General features: G+C 39.5%; 1 protein-coding gene across 1 annotated transcript in view; it reads right to left on the reverse strand.

The window, feature by feature from the left end:
* The window catches only part of eya4 (EYA transcriptional coactivator and phosphatase 4), a 141,567-nt gene that overhangs the window by 15,165 nt on the left and 101,616 nt on the right, over nt 1-24,786 (reverse strand). The window contains exons 11-13 of the mRNA XM_090233319.1: nt 6,310-6,484; nt 5,860-5,984; nt 5,466-5,549 (exon numbers count right to left, since the gene is read on the reverse strand). Of these exons, the coding sequence (XP_090089445.1) occupies nt 5,466-5,549; nt 5,860-5,984; nt 6,310-6,484 (384 nt within the window). The remainder of the gene's footprint in view (nt 1-5,465; nt 5,550-5,859; nt 5,985-6,309; nt 6,485-24,786) is intronic.

Raw genomic sequence — 24,786 nt, forward strand, 5'->3', positions numbered from 1 at the left:
AGGACTGAGGGTGGATATTAGACTTTAGACCTACATCTGTCAGGGGGCTTGGACTCTACAAGGTGTAGAAAGCGTTTCCACAGGGATGCTGGTCCCATGTTGACTCCAACGCTTCCCATAGTTGTGTCCAGTTGGCTGGATGTCCTTTGGGTGGTGGACCATTCTTGATACACACACGGGAAACTGTTGAGCGTGGAAAAACTCAGCAGTTTTTGCAGTTCAAAGGCAGTTAAATCTGCTGTCTTGCCAATTCACCCTCTGAATGACAATAGGGCTGTGGCGGTCACGACATTTAGTCAGCAGATGATAGTTGTGCAAATGACTTCTGGTCTCGTGGTATTTGACCTTTAATTATCATAAACACGTTTAGCATCTCCTGGCTTCCACGCACAGCCTACAAGCTGATGCAGACCTTAGGAACATCTACATTTATTAAATCCATGTAATATAGTCTACACCATCACAATAAATCCATGTAATATAGTCTACCTACACCATCACAATAAATCCATGTGATATAGTCTACCTACACCATCACAATAAATCCATGTAATATAGTCTACCTACACCATCACAATAAATCCATGTAATATCGTCTACCTACACCATCACAATAAATCCATGTAATATAGTCTACCTACACCATCACAATAAATCCATGTAATATAGTCTACACCATCACAATAAATCCATGTAATATAGGCTACCTACACCATCACAATAAATCCATGTAATATAGTCTACACCATCACAATAAATCCATGTGATATAGTCTACCTACACCATCACAATAAATCCATGTAATATAGTCTACCTACACCATCACAATAAATCCATGTAATATAGTCTACCTACACCATCACAATAAATCCATGTAATATAGTCTACCTACACCATCACAATAAATCCATGTAATATAGTCTACACCGTCACAATAAATCCATGTAATATAGTCTACCTACACCATCACAACAAATCCATGTAATATAGTCTACACCATCACAATAAATCCATGTAATATAGTCTACACCATCACAATAAATCCATGTAATATAGTCTACCTACACCATCACAATAAATCCATGTAATATAGTCTACCTACACCATCACAATAAATCCATGTAATATAGTCTACCTACACCATCACAATAAATCCATGTGATATAGTCTACCTACACCATCACAATAAATCCATGTAATATAGTCTACCTACACCATCACAATAAATCCATATAATATAGTCTACCTACACCATCACAATAAATCCATGTAATATAGCCTACCTACACCATCACAATAAATCCATGTAATATAGGCTACCTACACCATCACAATAAATCCATGTAATATAGTCTACACCGTCACAATAAATCCATGTAATATAGTCTACCTACACCATCACAATAAATCCATGTAATATAGTCTACACCGTCACAATAAATCCATGTAATATAGTCTACACCATCACAATAAATCCATGTAATATAGTCTACACCATCACAATAAATCCATGTAATATAGGCTACCTACACCATCACAATAAATCCATGTAATATAGTCTACACCATCACAATAAATCCATGTAATATAGGCTACCTACACCATCACAATAAATCCATGTAATATAGTCTACACCATCACAATAAATCCATGTGATATAGTCTACCTACACCATCACAATAAATCCATGTAATATAGTCTACCTACACCATCACAATAAATCCATGTAATATAGTCTACCTACACCATCACAATAAATCCATGTAATATAGTCTACCTACACCATCACAATAAATCCATGTAATATAGTCTACACCGTCACAATAAATCCATGTAATATAGTCTACCTACACCATCACAATAAATCCATGTAATATAGTCTACACCGTCACAATAAATCCATGTAATATAGTCTACCTACACCATCACAATAAATCCATGTAATATAGTCTACACCATCACAATAAATCCATGTAATATAGTCTACCTACACCATCACAATAAATCCATGTAATATAGTCTACACCATCACAATAAATCCATGTAATATAGTCTACCTACACCATCACAATAAATCCATGTAATATAGTCTACACCATCACAATAAATCCATGTAATATAGTCTACCTACACCATCACAATAAATCCATGTAATATAGTCTACACCGTCACAATAAATCCATGTAATATAGTCTACCTACACCATCACAATAAATCCATGTAATATAGTCTACACCATCACAATAAATCCATGTAATATAGTCTACCTACACCATCACAATAAATCCATGTAATATAGTCTACCTACACCATCACAATAAATCCATGTAATATAGTCTACCTACACCATCACAATAAATCCATGTAATATAGTCTACCTACACCATCACAATAAATCCATGTAATATAGTCTACACCATCACAATAAATCCATGATTTATTTTAGACAGGTCTAAAGAAGCTGTGATAGGAAGAAAATGTAGTCTATTTCAGAAGAACAGAATGACACACTCCGAGTTGTCGTTATGTTAGGCCCTGATCTGGCTTCGCCGTATGGCTGCGGGCTACAAAACAAAAATATAAATATAAAACAACACATTAAGTGTCATGTTTCACAAGCTGAAATAAAACATCCCAGAAATGTTCCATACACACAACAAAGCATGATCATTACACAGGTGCACCTTGCGCTAGGGGACAATAAAAGGCCACTCTAAAATGTGCAGTTTGGTCACACAACACAATGCCACAGATGTCTCAAGAATTTGGCAGTACGTCCAACCGGCCTCACAACCGCTGACCACGTGTAACCACGCCAGCCCAGGACCTCTACATCCGGCTTCTTCACCTGCGGGATCGTATGAGACCAGCCACCCAGACAACTGATGAAACTGAGGAGTATTTCTGCCTGTAATAAAGCCCTTTTGTGGGGCAAGAATTATTCTGATTGGCTAGGTCTGGCTCTCCAGTATGTGGGCCTGAATTTCAAGTGGGTGGGCCTAGGCCCTCCCAGGCCCACCCATGGCTGCGGACCTGCCCAGTCATGTGTAATCCACAGATTAGGGACAAATTCATTTATTTCTGTCACTCTGTAAAATCGTTGAAATTGATGCATGTTGTGTTTATATTTTTTGTTTAGTATTGTATTAATTTAGCAGACAAGATTTGCTTATAATTCCGTTGCATTATTTGATCTTATTATTTTATAGTATGAAGAATCAAAATTGAACACAAGCTGAATCAAATAGAATGGATGGAAAGAGACTGAGCACATGCTGCTATTCTGTGTTGAGAGGCCAACAAAGAAACACCTATGTGCTTCATTTAGAGTTATTTATGTAACTTTAGTTGTGATACAAACGTTGGGCTATATGTTTAGATTTCTAATACATTCTGAGGCTGCATGATGTAGGGTAGAATTGAGTAGAGTAGAATAGAATATGGTAGGGTAGAGTAGGGTAGGATAGAATATAGTAGAATAGAGTAGAGTAGGGTAGGGTAGGATAGAATATAGTAGAATAGAGTAGGGTAGAGTAGGGTAGGATAGAATATAGTAGAATAGAGTAGGGTAGAGTAGGGTAGGATAGAATATAGTATAATAGAGTAGGGTAGAGTAGGGTAGGATAGAATATAGTAGAGTAGGGTAGAGTAGGGTAGGATAGAATATAGTAGAATAGAGTAGGGTAGAGTAGGGTAGGATAGAAAATAGTAGAGTAGGATAGAGTAGGGTAGGATAGAATATAGTAGAATAGAGTAGAGTAGGGTAGGATAGAATATAGTAGAATAGAGTAGGGTAGAATAGAGTAGGATAGAATAGGGTAGGATAGACTATAGTAGAATAGAGTAGGGTAGAATAGAGTAGGGTGAAATAAAGTAGGGTAGAATAGAATAGGGTAGTATAGAATATAGTAGAATATAGTAGAATAGAGTAGGATAGAATAGAGTAGGGTAGAGTAGGGTAGAATAGAGTAGAGTGGGGTAATAGAGTAGGGTTGACTAGGGTAGAGAAGGGTTAAATAGAGTAGAGTAGAGTAGGGTAAGGTATTGTAGAATAGAGTAGGATAGAGTAGGGTAGGGTAAGGTAGGGTAGAATAGAGTAGGGTTGACTAGGGTAGAGTAGGGTAGAATAGAGTAGGGTAAGGTGTTGTAGAATAGAGTAGGGTAGGGTATTGTAGAATAGAGTAGGGTAGAGTAGAGTTGTGTAGAGTAGAGAAATGTAGGGTAGAGTAGAATAGAGTAGGGTACGGTATAATAGGGTAGGGTTGAGTAGGGTAGAGTTGGGTAGAGTAGGGTAGAGTAGAGAAATGTAGGGTAGGGTGGAATAGAGTAGAGTAGGGTTTAATAGGGTAGGGTTGAGTAGGGTAGAGGGGAATAGAATAGAGTAGGGTTGAGTAGGGTAGAGGGGAATAGAATAGAGTAGGGTTGAGTAGGGTAGTGGGCATAGAATAGAGTAGGGTTGAGTAGGGTAGAGGGTATAGAATATAGTAGGGCTGAGTAGGGTAGAGGGTATAGAATAGAGTAGGGTTGAGTAGGGTAGAGGGTATAGAATAGAGTAGGGTAGAGGGTATAGAATAGAGTAGGGTTGAGTAGGGTAGAGGGTATAGAATAGAGTAGGGTTAAGTAGGGTAGAGGGTATAGAATAGAGTAGGGTAGAGGGTATAGAATAGAGTAGGGTTGAGTAGGGTAGAGGGTATAGAATAGAGTAGGGTTTAGTAGGTTAGAGTGTATAGAATAGAGTAGGGTGAGTAGTAGAGGGTATAGAATAGAGTAGGGTTTAGTAGGGTAGAGTGTATAGAATAGAGTAGGGTTGAGTAGGGTAGAGGGTATAGAATAGAGTAGGGTAGAGGGTATATAACAGAGTAGGGTTGAGTAGGGTAGAGGGTATAGAATAGAGTAGGGTTGAGTAGGGTAGAGTGTATAGAATAGAGTAGGGTTGAGTAGGGTAGAGGGTATAGAATATAGTAGGGCTGAGTAGGGTAGAGGGTATAGAATAGAGTAGGGTTGAGTAGGGTAGAGGGTATAGAATAGAGTAGGGTTGAGTAGGGTAGAGGGTATAGAATATAGTAGGGTTGAGTAGGGTAGAGGGTATAGAGTAGGGTAGAGGGTATAGAATAGAGTAGGGTAGAGGGTATAGAATAGAGTAGGGTTGAGTAGGGTAGAGGGTATAGAATAGAGTAGGGTTGAGTAGGGTAGAGGGTATAGAATAGAGTAGGGTAGAGGGTATAGAATAGAGTAGGGTAGAGGGTATAGAATAGAGTAGGGTTGAGTAGGGTAGAGGGTATAGAATAGAGTAGGGTAGAGGGTATAGAATAGAGTAGGGTTGAGTAGGGTAGAATAGAGTAGGGTTGAGTAGGGTAGAGGGTATAGAATAGAGTAGGGTTGAGCAGGGTAGAGGGTATAGAATAGAGTAGGGTAGAGGGTATAGAATAAAGTAGGGTTGAGTAGTAGTGGGCGGGGCGTCTCACCTTGCCATATTTCTGTGCGTAGGAGCCTGTCAGCAGAGAGTGGAACACTATGATGGTCTCATCCAGATCCCAGACAAACACCCTCTGGAGAGAGAGAAGGGGAGGGGGAGAGAGGGGGGGAAAGGGGGAGAGAGAGAGGGGGGAGAGAGGGGGGAGAGAGAGGGAGAGAAAGAGAGGGGGGAGAGAGAGAGAAGAGGAGGGGGAGAGAGAGGGGGGAGAAAGGGGGAGAGAGAGAGAGGGGAGTATTCAGCATCTGATGACAACGCTAATAATTGTCTGTGTGTGTGTATGCGTTTGCATACCTAAGTGTGTGTATGCATGTGTGTGTGTGTGTTTGTGTACCTGCATATAGGTGTGTGTGTGTGTGTGTGTGTGTGTGTGTGTCAGTGGGTACCTCCAGGTCACTGTCGGGGGGCGGTGAGGGGTTGTTCTTGCGGCCCCTCCCCCTGGCTTTAGCTCCTCCCCCACTCCGACAGCCACGGTCATCCAGTTCCTTCATGGGGCTCTGCACAGCGTCCCCTGTACACACACACACACACACACACACACACACACACACACACACACACACACCAAATTTAAAGGGTCACAACGTGTTCATACAGGAGTCAGATCTCAGTAAAAAAACTGACTCAATCTTTATAAGACCTAAACTACAGTACACACAAGTATAGTTAAACACGTACACACACAGACACACACACACACACACACACACACACAGACAGACAGACAGACAGACAGACAGACAGACAGACAGGCAGACAGACTAATACACGATTGTACACACACACACACTACTGGTTGTAATTCCACAAGTGGGTGGTGATTGGCTGGGGTGTACCTGGGTGGAGCTCATTGGCCTGTACTGTCATGACGGGGTTGGAGTCTTGCAGCTGATAGGCCGACGAGGAGCCGGTTCCATCCATGCTATTGGACGTCATGTAGGTTCCGTAGGTGGAGGCGGAGTAATACTGGGCGTACTGGTTTTGGCCAAACGTTGTGTACGATGGATAGTCCTGTAAACAACAGAAACAAACAGACTTAGTAAACAACAACACAACATAACAACCTCAGCAATACACTCACTGCAGCCAACAAAGATAGAGAGACAGAGAGAGGGACAGAGACAGAGAGACAGAGAGAGAGAGAGAGAGAGAGAGAGAGAGAGAGAGAGAGAGAGAGAGAGAGAGAGAGAGAGAGAGAGAGAGAGAGAGAGAGAGAGAGAGAGAGAGAGAGAGAGAGAGAGAGAGAGAGAGAGAGAGAGAGAGAGAGAGAGAGAGAGAGAGAGAGAGAGAGAGAGAGAGAGAGAGAGAGAGAGAGAGAGAGAGAGAGAGAGAGAGAGAGAGAGAGAGAGAGAGAGAGAGAGGAAGAGAGACCATTGCTACTACCATTGCTTTAATGTATTGTTGTTCTCATTAATATTGTTGTTGTAGTTGTTGTTAATGGTAATCCCATGTCCACTACTACTATTATTATTGCTGTTGGTCCCACCATTTATTTATATATAAATATATTATATATATAAAGATACATTTTCATTTTATTTATATTTTTCAATATGTATACTTTGACAATGTAAGCAATAATGAACTTGCCTTGTCAATAAAGTCAATTCAATTTCATTGAGAGAGAGAGAGAGAGAATTGACTGACGGAGGGAAAGAGAGAGAGAATTGACTGACGGAGGGAAAGAGAGAGCAAAAGACTGATGTATATTTCAAATTTGAAATATACATCAAGGGATAAAATCCCCACCAACATTTTTTTTCAACTTTTTTTTTTTTTATATACTAGGAATGCACCAAATCTAGCCTATAGGGCAGATTCTCCCTCGCACACCAAATTGAGAAAAGAGCCACCAAATTCTGTACTCACCTCTATAATATTATCCTCACTAGGCTTTCTTATGCACCGCAACCCAGACAGTGACAATTCAGAGCAAAAGTACCAGCTAAACTCAACGATTTAACCATCAGTAACAATATTATAACAAATAGACATCTCTATCCAGTAATTATTGGCAAATACGAAATGTAATTGAAATCATAAACTTCAATGTTAGTAAATTTTAAACAGAGATATCAAACACCTCGTCTAAATGAAAGATATGAAACAAAGGAAGACAGACTCAGTGAGGGAATGCTGATCTTGGGACGTTGTGTCATGATCTCCTGAAGGTCACATGAACATTCTTGGAATGTTGTGTCATGATCTCCTGAAGGTCACATGAACATTCTTGGAATGTTGTGTCATGGTCTCCTGAAGGTCACATGAACATTCTTGGAACGTTGTGTCATGGTCTCATGAACATTCTTGGAACGTTGTGTCATGGTCTCATGAACATTCTTGGAACGTTGTGTCATGGTCTCCTGAACATTCTTGGAACGTTGTGTCATGGTCTCATGAACATTCTTGGAACGTTGTGTCATGGTCTCATGAACATTCTTGGAACATTGTGTCATAATCTCCTGAAGGTCACATGAACATTCTTGGAACGTTCTCCTGAAGGTTTTTGTCACGTGAGGGTCCCAGGTGTCCCTAACCATTATAAGTAAAGTCATGAAAGGGGGGGGGGGTTAAGGTAGGCGGTACACCGTTCAGCTTAAATATAGTTAAAATCTACAATCAATGACAATATGATTACATTTGATTTGATCACGTAGTACAGACTTTTCAATATGACCTCCTGGGATTTGAACTCACGACCTCTGGATTTGAGGGTACGCTGATCTTTCTGCTACGCAACAAAGTCTGCAGAAATTCCCGTCACATCCGTTACCTAGAATGCATCTCTGCACTTAACAAAAGATTGCCACTGTAGTTATCATAAAATCTGAATATTCTCTACTTGATTTCAGCAATTTGAGTTTGGGTTTTCCGGGTTACCAGTACTGAGTCAATGATAACTAGTCTATATACACAGGGTACCAGTACTGAGTCAATGATAACTAGTCTATATACACTGGGTACCAGTACTGAGTCAATGATAACTAGTCTATATACACTGGGTACCAGTACCGAGTCAGTGATAACTTGGCTATAGACACAGGGTACCAGTACTGAGTCAGTGATAACTTGGCTATATACACTGGGTACCAGTACTGAGTCAATGTGCAGGGGTACAAGAGAGACAGTAGTTCCTGGTCTGTTATAACAGAGACAGTAGTTCCTGGTCTGTTATAATAGAGACAGTGGTTCCTGGTCTGTTATAATAGAGACAGTAGTTCCTGGTCTGTTATAATAGAGACAGTAGTTCCTGGTCTGTTATAATAAAGACATTAGTTCCTGGTCTGTTATAATAGAGACGGTAGTTCCTGGTCTGTTATAATAGAGTCAGTAGTTCCTGGTCTGTTATAATAGAGACATTAGTTCCTGGTCTGTTAAAATAGAGACATTAGTTCCTGGTCTGTAATAATAGAGACAGTAGTTCCTGATCTGTTATAATAGAGACAGTAGTTCCTGGTCTGTTATAATAGAGATGGTAGTTCCTGGTCTGTTATAATAGAGACAGTAGTTCCTGGTCTGTTATAATATATACATTAGTTCCTGGTCTGTTATAATAGAGACACCAGTTCCTGGTCTGTTATTATAGAGACAGTAGTTCCTGGTCTGTTATTATAGAGACTAGTTCCTGGTCTGTTATTACAGAGACAGTAGTTCCTGGTCTGTTATTACAGAGACAGTAGTTCCTGGTCTGTTATAATAGAGACAGTAGTTTCTGGTTTGTTATAATAGAGACAGTAGTTCCTGGACTGTTATAATGGAGACAGTAGTTCCTGGTCTGTTATTATAGAGACAGTAGTTCCTGGGCTGTTATAATAGAGACAGTAGTTCCTGGTCTGTTATAATAGAGACAGTAATTCCTGGTCTGTTATGACAGAGACAGTAGTTCATGGTCTGTTATAATAGAGACATTAGTTCCTAGTCTGTTATAATAGAGACAGTAGTTCCTGGTCTGTTATTATAGAGGCAGTAGTTCCTGGTCTGTTATATTAGAGACAGTAGTTCCTGTTCTGTTATAATAGACAGTGGGTCCTGGTCTGATATAATATAGACAGCATTTCCTGGTCTGTTATAATAGAGACAGTGGTTCCTGGTCTGTTATAATAGAGACAGTAGTTCCTGGTCTGTTATAATAGAGACAGTAGTTCCTGGTCTGTTATAATAAAGACATTAGTTCCTGGTCTGTTATAATAGAGACGGTAGTTCCTGGTCTGTTATAATAGAGTCAGTAGTTCCTGGTCTGTTATAACAGAGACATTAGTTCCTGGTCTGTTATAATAAAGACATTAGTTCCTGGTCTGTTATAATAGAGACGGTAGTTCCTGGTCTGTTATAATAGAGTCAGTAGTTCCTGGTCTGTTATAATAGAGACATTAGTTCCTGGTCTGTTAAAATAGAGACATTAGTTCCTGGTCTGTAATAATAGAGACAGTAGTTCCTGATCTGTTATAATAGAGACAGTAGTTCCTGGTCTGTTATAATAGAGACGGTAGTTCCTGGTCTGTAATAATAGAGACAGTAGTTCCTGGTCTGTTATAATAGATACATTAGTTCCTGGTCTGTTATAATAGAGACACCAGTTCCTGGTCTGTTATTATAGAGACAGTAGTTCCTGGTCTGTTATTATAGAGACTAGTTCCTGGTCTGTTATTACAGAGACAGTAGTTCCTGGTCTGTTATTACAGAGACAGTAGTTCCTGGTCTGTTATTATAGAGGCAGTAGTTTCTGGTTTGTTATAATAGAGACAGTAGTTCCTGGACTGTTATAATGGAGACAGTAGTTCCTGGTCTGTTATTATAGAGACAGTAGTTCCTGGGCTGTTATAATAGAGACAGTAGTTCCTGGTCTGTTATAATAGAGACAGTAATTCCTGGTCTGTTATGACAGAGACAGTAGTTCATGGTCTGTTATAATAGAGACATTAGTTCCTAGTCTGTTATAATAGAGACAGTAGTTCCTGGTCTGTTATTATAGAGGCAGTAGTTCCTGGTCTGTTATATTAGAGACAGTAGTTCCTGTTCTGTTATAATAGACAGTGGGTCCTGGTCTGATATAATATAGACAGCATTTCCTGGTCTGTTATAATAGAGACAGTGGTTCCTGGTCTGTTATAATAGAGACAGTAGTTCCTGGTCTGTTATAATAGAGACAGTAGTTCCTGGTCTGTTATAATAAAGACATTAGTTCCTGGTCTGTTATAATAGAGACGGTAGTTCCTGGTCTGTTATAATAGAGTCAGTAGTTCCTGGTCTGTTATAACAGAGACATTAGTTCCTGGTCTGTTATAATAAAGACATTAGTTCCTGGTCTGTTATAATAGAGACGGTAGTTCCTGGTCTGTTATAATAGAGTCAGTAGTTCCTGGTCTGTTATAATAGAGACATTAGTTCCTGGTCTGTTAAAATAGAGACATTAGTTCCTGGTCTGTAATAATAGAGACAGTAGTTCCTGATCTGTTATAATAGAGACAGTAGTTCCTGGTCTGTTATAATAGAGACGGTAGTTCCTGGTCTGTAATAATAGAGACAGTAGTTCCTGGTCTGTTATAATAGATACATTAGTTCCTGGTCTGTTATAATAGAGACACCAGTTCCTGGTCTGTTATTATAGAGACAGTAGTTCCTGGTCTGTTATTATAGAGACTAGTTCCTGGTCTGTTATTACAGAGACAGTAGTTCCTGGTCTGTTATTACAGAGACAGTAGTTCCTGGTCTGTTATTATAGAGGCAGTAGTTCCTGGTCTGTTATAATAGAGACAGTAGTTCCTGGTCTGTTATATTAGAGACAGTAGTTCCTGTTCTGTTATAATAGACAGTGGGTCCTGGTCTGATATAATAGAGACAGTATTTCCTGGTCTGTTATAATAGAGACAGTGGTTCCTGGTCTGTTATAATAGAGACAGTAGTTCCTGATCTGTTATAATATAGACAGTAGTTCCTGGTCTGTTATAATAGAGACAGTAGTTCCTGGTCTGTTATATTAGAGACAGTAGTTCCTGTTCTGTTATCATAGACAGTGGGTCCTGGTCTGATATAATAGAGACAGTATTTCCTGGTCTGTTATAATAGAGACAGTGGTTCCTGGTCTGTTATAATAGAGACAGTAGTTCCTGGTCTGTTATAATAAAGACATTAGTTCCTGGTCTGTTATAATAGAGACGGTAGTTCCTGGTCTGTTATAATAGAGTCAGTAGTTCCTGGTCTGTTATAATAGAGACATTAGTTCCTGGTCTGTTATAATAAAGACATTAGTTCCTGGTCTGTTATAATAGAGACGGTAGTTCCTGGTCTGTTATAATAGAGTCAGTAGTTCCTGGTCTGTTATAATAGAGACATTAGTTCCTGGTCTGTTAAAATAGAGACATTAGTTCCTGGTCTGTAATAATAGAGACAGTAGTTCCTGATCTGTTATAATAGAGACAGTAGTTCCTGGTCTGTTATAATAGAGACGGTAGTTCCTGGTCTGTAATAATAGAGACAGTAGTTCCTGGTCTGTTATAATAGATACATTAGTTCCTGGTCTGTTATAATAGAGACACCAGTTCCTGGTCTGTTATTATAGAGACAGTAGTTCCTGGTCTGTTATTATAGAGACTAGTTCCTGGTCTGTTATTACAGAGACAGTAGTTCCTGGTCTGTTATTACAGAGACAGTAGTTCCTGGTCTGTTATAATAGAGACAGTAATTCCTGGTCTGTTATGATAGAGACAGTAGTTCCTGGTCTGTTATAATAGAGACATTAGTTCCTAGTCTGTTATAATAGAGACAGTAGTTCCTGGTCTGTTATTATAGAGGCAGTAGTTCCTGGTCTGTTATAATAGAGACAGTAGTTCCTGGTCTGTTATATTAGAGACAGTAGTTCCTGTTCTGTTATAATAGACAGTGGGTCCTGGTCTGATATAATAGAGACAGTATTTCCCGGTCTGTTATAATAGAGACAGTGGTTCCTGGTCTGTTATAATAGAGACAGTAGTTCCTGGTCTGTTATAATAGAGACAGTAGTTCCTGGTCTGTTATAATAAAGACATTAGTTCCTGGTCTGTTATAATAGAGACGGTAGTTCCTGGTCTGTTATAATAGAGTCAGTAGTTCCTGGTCTGTTATAACAGAGACATTAGTTCCTGGTCTGTTATAATAAAGACATTAGTTCCTGGTCTGTTATAATAGAGACGGTAGTTCCTGGTCTGTTATAATAGAGTCAGTAGTTCCTGGTCTGTTATAATAGAGACATTAGTTCCTGGTCTGTTAAAATAGAGACATTAGTTCCTGGTCTGTAATAATAGAGACAGTAGTTCCTGATCTGTTATAATAGAGACAGTAGTTCCTGGTCTGTTATAATAGAGACGGTAGTTCCTGGTCTGTAATAATAGAGACAGTAGTTCCTGGTCTGTTATAATAGATACATTAGTTCCTGGTCTGTTATAATAGAGACACCAGTTCCTGGTCTGTTATTATAGAGACAGTAGTTCCTGGTCTGTTATTATAGAGACTAGTTCCTGGTCTGTTATTACAGAGACAGTAGTTCCTGGTCTGTTATTACAGAGACAGTAGTTCCTGGTCTGTTATTATAGAGGCAGTAGTTCCTGGTCTGTTATAATAGAGACAGTAGTTCCTGGTCTGTTATATTAGAGACAGTAGTTCCTGTTCTGTTATAATAGACAGTGGGTCCTGGTCTGATATAATAGAGACAGTATTTCCTGGTCTGTTATAATAGAGACAGTGGTTCCTGGTCTGTTATAATAGAGACAGTAGTTCCTGATCTGTTATAATATAGACAGTAGTTCCTGGTCTGTTATATTAGAGACAGTAGTTCCTGTTCTGTTATCATAGACAGTGGGTCCTGGTCTGATATAATAGAGACAGTATTTCCTGGTCTGTTATAATAGAGACAGTGGTTCCTGGTCTGTTATAATAGAGACAGTAGTTCCTGGTCTGTTATAATAAAGACATTAGTTCCTGGTCTGTTATAATAGAGACGGTAGTTCCTGGTCTGTTATAATAGAGTCAGTAGTTCCTGGTCTGTTATAATAGAGACATTAGTTCCTGGTCTGTTATAATAAAGACATTAGTTCCTGGTCTGTTATAATAGAGACGGTAGTTCCTGGTCTGTTATAATAGAGTCAGTAGTTCCTGGTCTGTTATAATAGAGACATTAGTTCCTGGTCTGTTAAAATAGAGACATTAGTTCCTGGTCTGTAATAATAGAGACAGTAGTTCCTGATCTGTTATAATAGAGACAGTAGTTCCTGGTCTGTTATAATAGAGACGGTAGTTCCTGGTCTGTAATAATAGAGACAGTAGTTCCTGGTCTGTTATAATAGATACATTAGTTCCTGGTCTGTTATAATAGAGACACCAGTTCCTGGTCTGTTATTATAGAGACAGTAGTTCCTGGTCTGTTATTAAAGAGACTAGTTCCTGGTCTGTTATTACAGAGACAGTAGTTCCTGGTCTGTTATTACAGAGACAGTAGTTCCTGGTCTGTTATAATAGAGACAGTAATTCCTGGTCTGTTATGATAGAGACAGTAGTTCCTGGTCTGTTATAATAGAGACATTAGTTCATAGTCTGTTATAATAGAGACAGTAGTTCCTGGTCTGTTATTATAGAGGCAGTAGTTCCTGGTCTGTTATAATAGAGACAGTAGTTCCTGGTCTGTTATATTAGAGACAGTAGTTCCTGTTCTGTTATAATAGACGGTGGGTCCTGGTCTGATATAATAGAGACAGTATTTCCTGGTCTGTTATAATAGAGACAGTGGTTCCTGGTCTGTTATAATAGAGACAGTAGTTCCTGATCTGTTATAATATAGATAGTAGTTCCTGGTCTGTTATAATAGAGACAGTAGTTCCTGGTCTGTTATAACAGAGACAGTAGTTCCTGGTCTGTTATAATAGAGACAGTAGTTTCTGGTTTGTTATAATAGAGACAGTAGTTCCTGGACTGTTATAATGGAGACAGTAGTTCCTGGTCTGTTATTATAGAGACAGTAGTTCCTGGGCTGTTATAATAGAGACAGTAGTTCCTGGTCTATTATAATAGAGACAGTAATTCCTGGTCTGTTATGACAGAGACAGTAGTTCATGGTCTGTTATAATAGAGACATTAGTTCCTAGTCTGTTATAATAGAGACAGTAGTTCCTGGTCTGTTATTATAGAGGCAGTAGTTCCTGGTCTGTTATATTAGAGACAGTAGTTCCTGTTCTGTTATAATAGACAGTGGGTCCTGGTCTGATATAATATAGACAGCATTTCCTGGTCTGTTATAATAGAGACAGTGGTTCCTGGTCTGTTATAATAGAGACAGTAGTTCCTGGTCTGTTATAATAGAGACAGTAGTTCCTGGTCTGTTATAATAAAGACATTAGTTCCTGGTTTGTTATAATAGAGACGGTAGTTCCTGGTCTGTTATAATAGAGTCAGTAGTTCCTGGTCTGTTATAACAGAGACATTAGTTCCTGGTCTGTTATAATAAAGACATTAGTTCCTGGTCTGTTATAATAGAGACGGTAGTTCCTGGTCTGTTATAATAGAGTCAGTAGTTCCTGGTCTGTTATAATAGAGACATTAGTTCCTGGTCTGTTAAAATAGAGACATTAGTTCCTGGTCTGTAATAATAGAGACAGTAGTTCCTCATCTGTTATAATAGAGACAGTAGTTCCTGGTCTGTTATAATAGAGACGGTAGTTCCTGGTCTGTAATAATAGAGACAGTAGTTCCTGGTCTGTTATAATAGATACATTAGTTCCTGGTCTGTTATAATAGAGACACCAGTTCCTGGTCTGTTATTATAGAGACAGTAGTTCCTGGTCTGTTATTATAGAGACTAGTTCCTGGTCTGTTATTACAGAGACAGTAGTTCCTGGTCTGTTATTACAGAGACAGTAGTTCCTGGTCTGTTATTATAGAGGCAGTAGTTCCTGGTCTGTTATAATAGAGACAGTAGTTCCTGGTCTGTTATATTAGAGACAGTAGTTCCTGTTCTGTTATAATAGACAGTGGGTCCTGGTCTGATATAATAGAGACAGTATTTCCTGGTCTGTTATAATAGAGACAGTGGTTCCTGGTCTGTTATAATAGAGACAGTAGTTCCTGATCTGTTATAATATAGACAGTAGTTCCTGGTCTGTTATAATAGAGACAGTAGTTCCTGGTCTGTTATATTAGAGACAGTAGTTCCTGTTCTGTTATCATAGACAGTGGGTCCTGGTCTGATATAATAGAGACAGTATTTCCTGGTCTGTTATAATAGAGACAGTGGTTCCTGGTCTGTTATAATAGAGACAGTAGTTCCTGGTCTGTTATAATAAAGACATTAGTTCCTGGTCTGTTATAATAGAGACGGTAGTTCCTGGTCTGTTATAATAGAGTCAGTAGTTCCTGGTCTGTTATAATAGAGACATTAGTTCCTGGTCTGTTATAATAAAGACATTAGTTCCTGGTCTGTTATAATAGAGACGGTAGTTCCTGGTCTGTTATAATAGAGTCAGTAGTTCCTGGTCTGTTATAATAGAGACATTAGTTCCTGGTCTGTTAAAATAGAGACATTAGTTCCTGGTCTGTAATAATAGAGACAGTAGTTCCTGATCTGTTATAATAGAGACAGTAGTTCCTGGTCTGTTATAATAGAGACTGTAGTTCCTGGTCTGTAATAATAGAGACAGTAGTTCCTGGTCTGTTATAATAGATACATTAGTCCCTGGTCTGTTATAATAGAGACACCAGTTCCTGGTCTGTTATTATAGAGACAGTAGTTCCTGGTCTGTTATTATAGAGACTAGTTCCTGGTCTGTTATTACAGAGACAGTAGTTCCTGGTCTGTTATTACAGAGACAGTAGTTCCTGGTCTGTTATAATAGAGACAGTAAATCCTGGTCTGTTATGATAGAGACAGTAGTTCCTGGTCTGTTATAATAGAGACATTAGTTCCTAGTCTGTTATAATAGAGACAGTAGTTCCTGGTCTGTTATTATAGAGGCAGTAGTTCCTGGTCTGTTATAATAGAGACAGTAGTTCCTGGTCTGTTATATTAGAGACAGTAGTTCCTGTTCTGTTATAATAGACAGTGGGTCCTGGTCTGATATAATAGAGACAGTATTTCCTGGTCTGTTATAATAGAGACAGTGGTTCCTGGTCTGTTATAATAGAGACAGTAGTTCCTGGTCTGTTATAATAGAGACAGTAGTTCCTGGTCTGTTATAATAAAGACATTAGTTCCTGGTCTGTTATAATAGAGACGGTAGTTCCTGGTCTGTTATAATAGAGTCAGTAGTTCCTGGTCTGTTATAACAGAGACATTAGTTCCTGGTCTGTTATAATAAAGACATTAGTTCCTGGTCTGTTATAATAGAGACGGTAGTTCCTGGTCTGTTATAATAGAGTCAGTAGTTCCTGGTCTGTTATAATAGAGACATTAGTTCCTGGTCTGTTAAAATAGAGACATTAGTTCCTGGTCTGTAATAATAGAGACAGTAGTTCCTGATCTGTTATAATAGAGACAGTAGTTCCTGGTCTGTCATAATAGAGACGGTAGTTCCTGGTCTGTAATAATAGAGACAGTAGTTCCTGGTCTGTTGTAATAGATACATTAGTTCCTGGTCTGTTATAATAGAGACACCAGTTCCTGGTCTGTTATTATAGAGACAGTAGTTCCTGGTCTGTTATTATAGAGACTAGTTCCTGGTCTGTTTTTACAGAGACAGTAGTTCCTGGTCTGTTATTACAGAGACAGTAGTTCCTGGTCTGTTATTATAGAGGCAGTAGTTCCTGGTCTGTTATAATAGAGACAGTAGTTCCTGGTCTGTTATATTAGAGACAGTAGTTCCTGTTCTGTTATAATAGACAGTGGGTCCTGGTCTGATATAATAGAGACAGTATTTCCTGGTCTGTTATAATAGAGACAGTGGTTGCTGGTCTGTTATAATAGAGACAGTAGTTCCTGATCTGTTATAATATAGACAGTAGTTCCTGGTCTGTTATATTAGAGACAGTAGTTCCTGTTCTGTTATCATAGACAGTGGGTCCTGGTCTGATATAATAGAGACAGTATTTCCTGGTCTGTTATAATAGAGACAGTGGTTCCTGGTCTGTTATAATAGAGACAGTAGTTCCTGGTCTGTTATAATAAAGACATTAGTTCCTGGTCTGTTATAATAGAGACGGTAGTTCCTGGTCTGTTATAATAGAGACATTAGTTCCTGGTCTGTTATAATAAAGACATTAGTTCCTGGTCTGTTATAATAGAGACGGTAGTTCCTGGTCTGTTATAATAGAGTCAGTAGTTCCTGGTCTGTTATAATAGAGACATTAGTTCCTGGTCTGTTAAAATAGAGACATTAGTTCCTGGTCTGTAATAATAGAGACAGTAGTTCCTGATCTGTTATAATAGAGACAGTAGTTCCTGGTCTGTTATAATAGAGACGGTAGTTCCTGGTCTGTAATAATAGAGACAGTAGTTCCTGGTCTGTTATAATAGATACATTAGTTCCTGGTCTGTTATAATAGAGACACCAGTTCCTGGTCTGTTATTATAGAGACAGTAGTTCCTGGTCTGTTATTAAAGAGACTAGTTCCTGGTCTGTTATTACAGAGACAGTAGTTCCTGGTCTGTTATTACAGAGACAGTAGTTCCTGGTCTGTTATAATAGAGACAGTAATTCCTGGTCTGTTATGATAGAGACAGTAGTTCCTGGTCTGTTATAATAGAGACATTAGTTCATAGTCTGTTATAATAGAGACAGTAGTTCCTGGTCTGTTATTATAGAGGCAGTAGTTCCTGGTCTGTTATAATAGAGACAGTAGTTCCTGGTCTGTTATATTAGAGACAGTAGTTCCTGTTCTGTTATAATAGACGGTGGGTCCTGGTCTGATATAATAGAGACAGTATTTCCTGGTCTGTTATAATAGAGACAGTGGTTCCTGGTCTGTTATAATAGAGACAGTAGTTCCTGATCTGTTATAATATAGATAGTAGTTCCTGGTCTGTTATAATAGAGACAGTAGTTCCTGGTCTGTTATAACAGAGACAGTAGTTCCTGGTCTGTTATAATAGAGATAGTAGTTCCTGGTCTGTTATAATAGAGACAGTAGTTCCTGGTCTGTTATTATAGAGACAGTAGTTCCTGGTCTGTTTAATGGAGACAGTAGTTCCTGGTCTGTTATAACAGAGATAGTAGTTCCTGGTCTGTTATTATAGAGACAGTAGTTCCTGGTCTGTTATAATAGAGACAGTAATTCCTGGTCTGTTATTATAGAGACAGTAGTTCCTGGTCTGTTATTATAGAGACAGTAGTTCCTGGTCTGTTATTATAGCGACAGTAGTTCCTGGACTTTAATAATAGATACATTAGTTCCTGGTCTGTTATAATAGAGACACCAGTTCCTGGTCTGTTATTATAGAGACAGTAGTTCCTGGTCTGTTATTATAGAGACAGTAGTTCCTGGTCTGTTATTACAGAGACCGTAGTTCCTGGTCTGTTATTACAGAGACAGTAGTTCCTGGTCTGTTATTACAGAGACAGCAGTTCCTGGTCTGTTATAATAGCGACAGTAGTTCCTTGTCTGTTATAATAGAGACAGTGGTTCCTGGTCTGTTATAATAGCGACAGTAGTTCCTGGTCTGTTATAATAGAGACAGTAGTTCATGGTCTGTTATAATAGAGACAGTAGTTCATGGTCTGTTATAATAGAGACAGTAGTTCCTGGTATGTTATTATAGAGACAGTAGTTCCTGGTCTGTTATTATAGAGACAGTAGTTCCTGGTCTGTAGATTGAATTTCTCAATTCTATGCTTATTTTTTATGTATTGTTTTTTTATTTCATGCTACATTTTTTTTTCTCTGTTGATATTTATTAATACTGATGCTCAAATATATTGTTCATTTTTGTAATTTTTCATATTCATTGCTTTGGCATTAGTGGCCACCACCCCTTCATGCCAGTAAAGCGAGAGAATGGCAGAGGGAGAGAGAGACAGAGAGAGACTGACAGAGGGAGAGAGAGAGAGAGAGAGAGAGACAGAGAGAGAGAGAGAGAGAGAGAGAGAGAAAGATTGATATTGGGAGAAAGAGAGACTGACAGAGGGAGAGATAGAGACAGAGATACCAGAGAGAGAAAAAGAGAGACAGAGATAGATAGAGAGAGACACAGATAGATAGATAGAGACAGAGATAGATAGAGACAGAGATAGATAGAGAGAGACAGAGATACAGTGCCTTGCGAAAGTATTCGGCCCCTTTGAACTTTGCGACCTTTTGCCACATTTCAGGCTTCAAACATAAAGATATAAAACTGTATTTTTTTGTGAAGAATCAACAACAAGTGGGACACAATCATGAAGTGGAACGACATTTATTGGATATTTCAAACTTTTTTAACAAATCAAAAACTGAAAAATTGGGTGTGCAAAATTGGTCTCCTGAGGGATCTCCTCCCAGACCTGGACTAAAGCATCCTCCAACTCCTGGACAGTCTGTGGTGCAACGTGGCATTGGTGGATGGAGCGAGACATGATGTCCCAGATGTGCTCAATTGGATTCAGGTCTGGGGAACGGGCAGGCCAGTCCATAGCATCAATTCCTTCCTCTTGCAGGAACTGCTGACACACTCCAGCCACATGTGGTCTAGCATTGTCTTGCATTAGGAGGAACCCAGGGCCAACCACACCAGCATATGGTCTCACAAGGGGTCTGAGGATCTCATCTCGGTACCTCTGGCGAGCACATGGAGGGCTGTGCGGCCCCCCAAAGAAATGCCACCCCACACCATGACTGACCCACCGCCAAACCGGTCATGCTGGAGGATGTTGCAGGCAGCAGAACGTTCTCCACGGCGTCTCCAGACTCTGTCACGTCTGTCGCATGTGCTCAGTGTGAACCTGCTTTCATCTGTGAAGAGCACAGGGCGCCAGTGGCGAATTTGCCAATCTTGGTGTTCTCTGGCAAATCCCAAACGTCCTGCACAGTGTTGGGCTGTAAGCACAACCCCCACCTGTGGACGTCGGGCCCTCATACCACCCTCATTGAGTCTGTTTCTGACCGTTTGAGCAGACACATGCACATTTGTGGCCTGCTGGAGGTCATTTTGCAGGGCTCTGGCAGTGCTCCTCCTTCTCCTCCTTGCACAAAGGCGGAGGTAGCGGTCCTGCTGCTGGGTTGTTGCCCTCCTACGGCCTCCTCCACGTCTCCTGATGTACTGGCCTGTCTCCTGGTAGCGCCTCCATGCTCTGGACACTACGCTGACAGACACAGCAAACCTTCTTGCCATATCTCGCATTGATGTGCCATCCTGGATGAGCTGCACTATCTGAGCCACTTGTGTGGGTTGTAGACTCCGTCTCATGCTACCACTAGAGTGAAAGCACCGCCAGCATTCAAAAGTGACCAAAACATCAGCCAGGAAGCATAGGAACTGAGAAGTGGTCTGTGGTCCCCACCTGCAGAACCACTCCTTTATTGGGGGTGTCTTGCTAAATGCCTATGATTTCCACCTCCACAGCTGAAGGATAGCTGAAGGACAGCTGAAGGATAGCTGAAGGACAGCTGAAGGACAGCTGAAGGACAGCTGGAGGATAGCTGAAGGACAGCTGAAGGATAGCTGAAGGACAGCTGAAGGACAGCTGAAGGACAGCTGAAGGACAGCTGAAGGACAGCTGGAGGATAGCTGAAGGATAGCTGAAGGACAGCTGGAGGATAGTCATTCTGTCAGTTCAGGAAGAAACAACAATAATTTGCAGAATAGTCTAATAGACCTACGACTTCATAGTATAGCCATTAGTAGGTTACAGTCTAATAGACCTACAACTACATAGTATAGCCATTAGTAGGTTATAGTCTAATAGACCTACAACTACATAGTATAGCCATTAGTAGGTTATAGTCTAATAGACCTACAACTACATAGTATAGCCATTAGTAGGTTATAGTCTAATAGACCTACAACTACATAGTATAGCCATTAGTAGGTTATAGTCTAATAGACCTACAACTACATAGTATAGCCATTAGTAGGTTATAGTCTAATAGACCTACAACTACATAGTATAGCCATTAGTAGGTTATAGTCTAATAGACCTACAACTACATAGTATAGCCATTAGTAGGTTATAGTCTAATAGACCTACAACTACATAGTATAGCCATTAGTAGGTTATAGTCTAATAGACCTACAACTACATAGTATAGCCATTAGTAGGTTATAGTCTAATAGACCTACAACTATGCAGTATAGCCATTAGTAGGTTATAGTCTAATAGACCTACAACTACGTAGTATAGCCATTAGTAGGTTATAGTCTAATAGACCTACAACTTCATAGTATAGCCATTAGTAGGTTATAGTCTAATAGACCTACAACTACATAGTATAGCCATTAGTAGGTTATAGTCTAATAGACCTATGACTATGTAGTATAGCTATTAGTAGGTTATAGTCCAACAGACCTACAACTACATAGTATAGCCATTAGTAGGTTATAGTCTAATAGACCTACAACTATGCAGTATAGCCATTAGTAGGTTATAGTCTAATAGACCTACGACCACGTAGTATAGCCATTAGTAGGTTATAGTCTAATAGACCTACGACCACGTAGTATAGCCATTAGTAGGTTATAGTCTAATAGACCTACGACCACGTAGTATAGCCATTAGTAGGTTATAGTCCAACAGACCTAGAAAGGTCAAATTTGATGACACAACTAAATATACCTATCTCAGTCTTAACATCAGAGCATCGGTGGAGTTTGGCGCTGCTTTCAAAACACAAGCAGAGAAAGGAGAGAATTATTTCTTCCCTTTAGTATTATATCTACTATTCTTGTTGTTGTTTTAATATCTACTATTCTTGTTGTTGTTTTAATATCTACTATTCTTGTTGTTGTTTTAATAGCTACTATTCTTGTTGTTGTTTTAATATCTACTATTCTTCATGTTGTTTTAATATCTACTATTCTTGTTGTTGTTTTAATATCTACTATTCTTGTTGTTGTTTTAATATCTACTATTCTTGTTGTTGTTTTAATATCTACTATTCTTCATGTTGTTTTAATATCTACTATTCTTGTTGTTGTTTTAATATCTACTATTCTTGTTGTTGTTTTAATATCTACTATTCTTGTTGTTGTTTTAATATCTACTATTCTTGTTGTTGTTTTAATATCTACTATTCTTGTTGTTGTTTTAATATCTACTATTCTTCATGTTGTTTTAATATCTACTATTCTTGTTGTTGTTTTAATATCTACTATTCTTGTTGTTGTTTTAATATCTACTATTCTTCTTGTTGTTTTAATATCTACTATACTTAAAGATGTTGTTTTAATATCTACTATTCTTGTTGTTGTTTTAATATCTACTATTCTTCATGTTGTTTTAATATCTACTATTCTTATTGTTGCTTTCACTGAGAGAGAGTGAGAGAGAGAAAGAGACTGACAGAGGGACAGAGAAACAAACAGAGGGACAGAGAGACAAACAGAGGGACAGAGAGACAAACAGAAGGACAGAGAGACAAACAGAAGGACAGAGAGACAAACAGAGGGACAGAGAGACAAACATAGGGACAGAAAGACAAACAGAGGGACAGAGAGACAAACAAAGGGACAGAGAGACAGACAGAGGGACAGAGAGACAGACAGAGGGAAAGAGAGACAGACAGAGGGACAGAGAGACAATCAGAGGGACAGAGAGACAGAGGGGAGACAGAGATACAGAGAGAGAGGGAGACAGACAGAGAGGGGGAGACAGAGAGAAAGACAGAGGGCGAGAAGGAGCACGACAGAGAGAGAGAGAGAGAGAGAGAGAGAGAGAGAGACAAAGAGAGAGATACAGAGAGAGAGGGAGACAGAGAGAGAGGGAGACAGACAGAGGGACAGAGAGAGGGACAGACAGATGGGGTTCTGGAAGAGTGTTTTACTACTCCTCCCCCTCTCATCCCCCACTTCTCTGTTCTCTTTATTCACTCATTCCCTCTCTTTCCTTTCTTCTCCTCTCTTTCATACATTCCTAACAGTTAAAGCCTATGTTCCAAATGGCACCTTATTAGCCCAATGTCTTTGGTCAGAAGTAGTGCACTGTGTAGGGTATAGGGTGCCAATTGGAATAGAGACAAAGTCTTGTGTGTTTTAACTGACTCAGTGCAGATGGAGTCTTTATAGGAGAGACCACTAAAGCTGTCACGTTTTCTTTCTGAACAAGTACTATAAAGCCCACACACACACACACACACACACACACACACACACACACACACACACACACACACACACACACACACACACACACACACACACACACACACGCACGCACGTACACAGACGCACACGGACACGCACACATACCATGAGCTGCTCAGTATGTGTAGATCATCCTTGCTACTGTGGCTTTTTCTTTTAAAGACATCGTTGCTAATTCTCTCCACTTTCTGGAGGACCGAGTTTTGAAATCAGAGGAATGCCCGAAGGAAGCTAAGGAGACGGAGAAAACTCAGCCGTTTGATTGCAAATATGAGGAGGGAGTCGAAAAGAGAACACGGAGAAGGATGCTGTATAAAAACACCTGTCTCCTGGATTACATCTTCAACCTAAGGGCAACCGTGGCATCCGTGACAGAGAGGGAGAAGCGTCCATTCATGTGTACAGGTAAGAGAGTCCAGATAGATTTCCAGATATTATATTATCAAATTAAAGAGTGCTGTTATCTAGCTGGCTAATGTTAGCTGGCTGGCTCACTAGCTAATGGTACGTGTATGGCATGTGTAGAAATATGATTTGTATCTCAGAGTAATTTGCATTGGTAGTTATAGCCTAATGTTAGCTAGCTAACACTGAAACTAGTTGGTTAGCTTTAGCTACCTGTAGACTCATACAGGGTAGTGACATCATGAGTTGGGATTATGGTTCATTGTTTCGCTAGCTAGCTAGTTAGTCACATGTCTAAACCAAAAACTCCACAACGCCAGTAACTATTTCACTGTACCGTTTACACCTTCTGTATCCCGTCCAAGTGACAAATAAACCTTGATTTGATTTGACATAGTGTGTGTTTACCAGAGACGGTAATGTGAAGAACAACATGACCTGCACCAAAGTCAGATCAGGATATAACGTTAGGCCAACGAGACAGTTTCCAAGTTCTACAATTTTCCGGTAGACTGCCCTGTTTTTATTTCATCAAACTCGGAACCGGAAGCTATTTTCTGTAATTAACGCTCCATCAACTTGTACATAATTAACTTGTTGTGAGTTTATTTTCCTGTAATAATGAAGACAAGTTAGCTAAAGTTAAGATAAGGGGCATTATTTGAACTGGCTAGCCAGC

The sequence above is a fragment of the Oncorhynchus mykiss genome, chromosome 4 (assembly GCF_057628025.1).
Source record: "Oncorhynchus mykiss isolate SJ-2025 chromosome 4, ASM5762802v1, whole genome shotgun sequence".
NCBI lineage: Eukaryota > Metazoa > Chordata > Actinopteri > Salmoniformes > Salmonidae > Oncorhynchus > Oncorhynchus mykiss.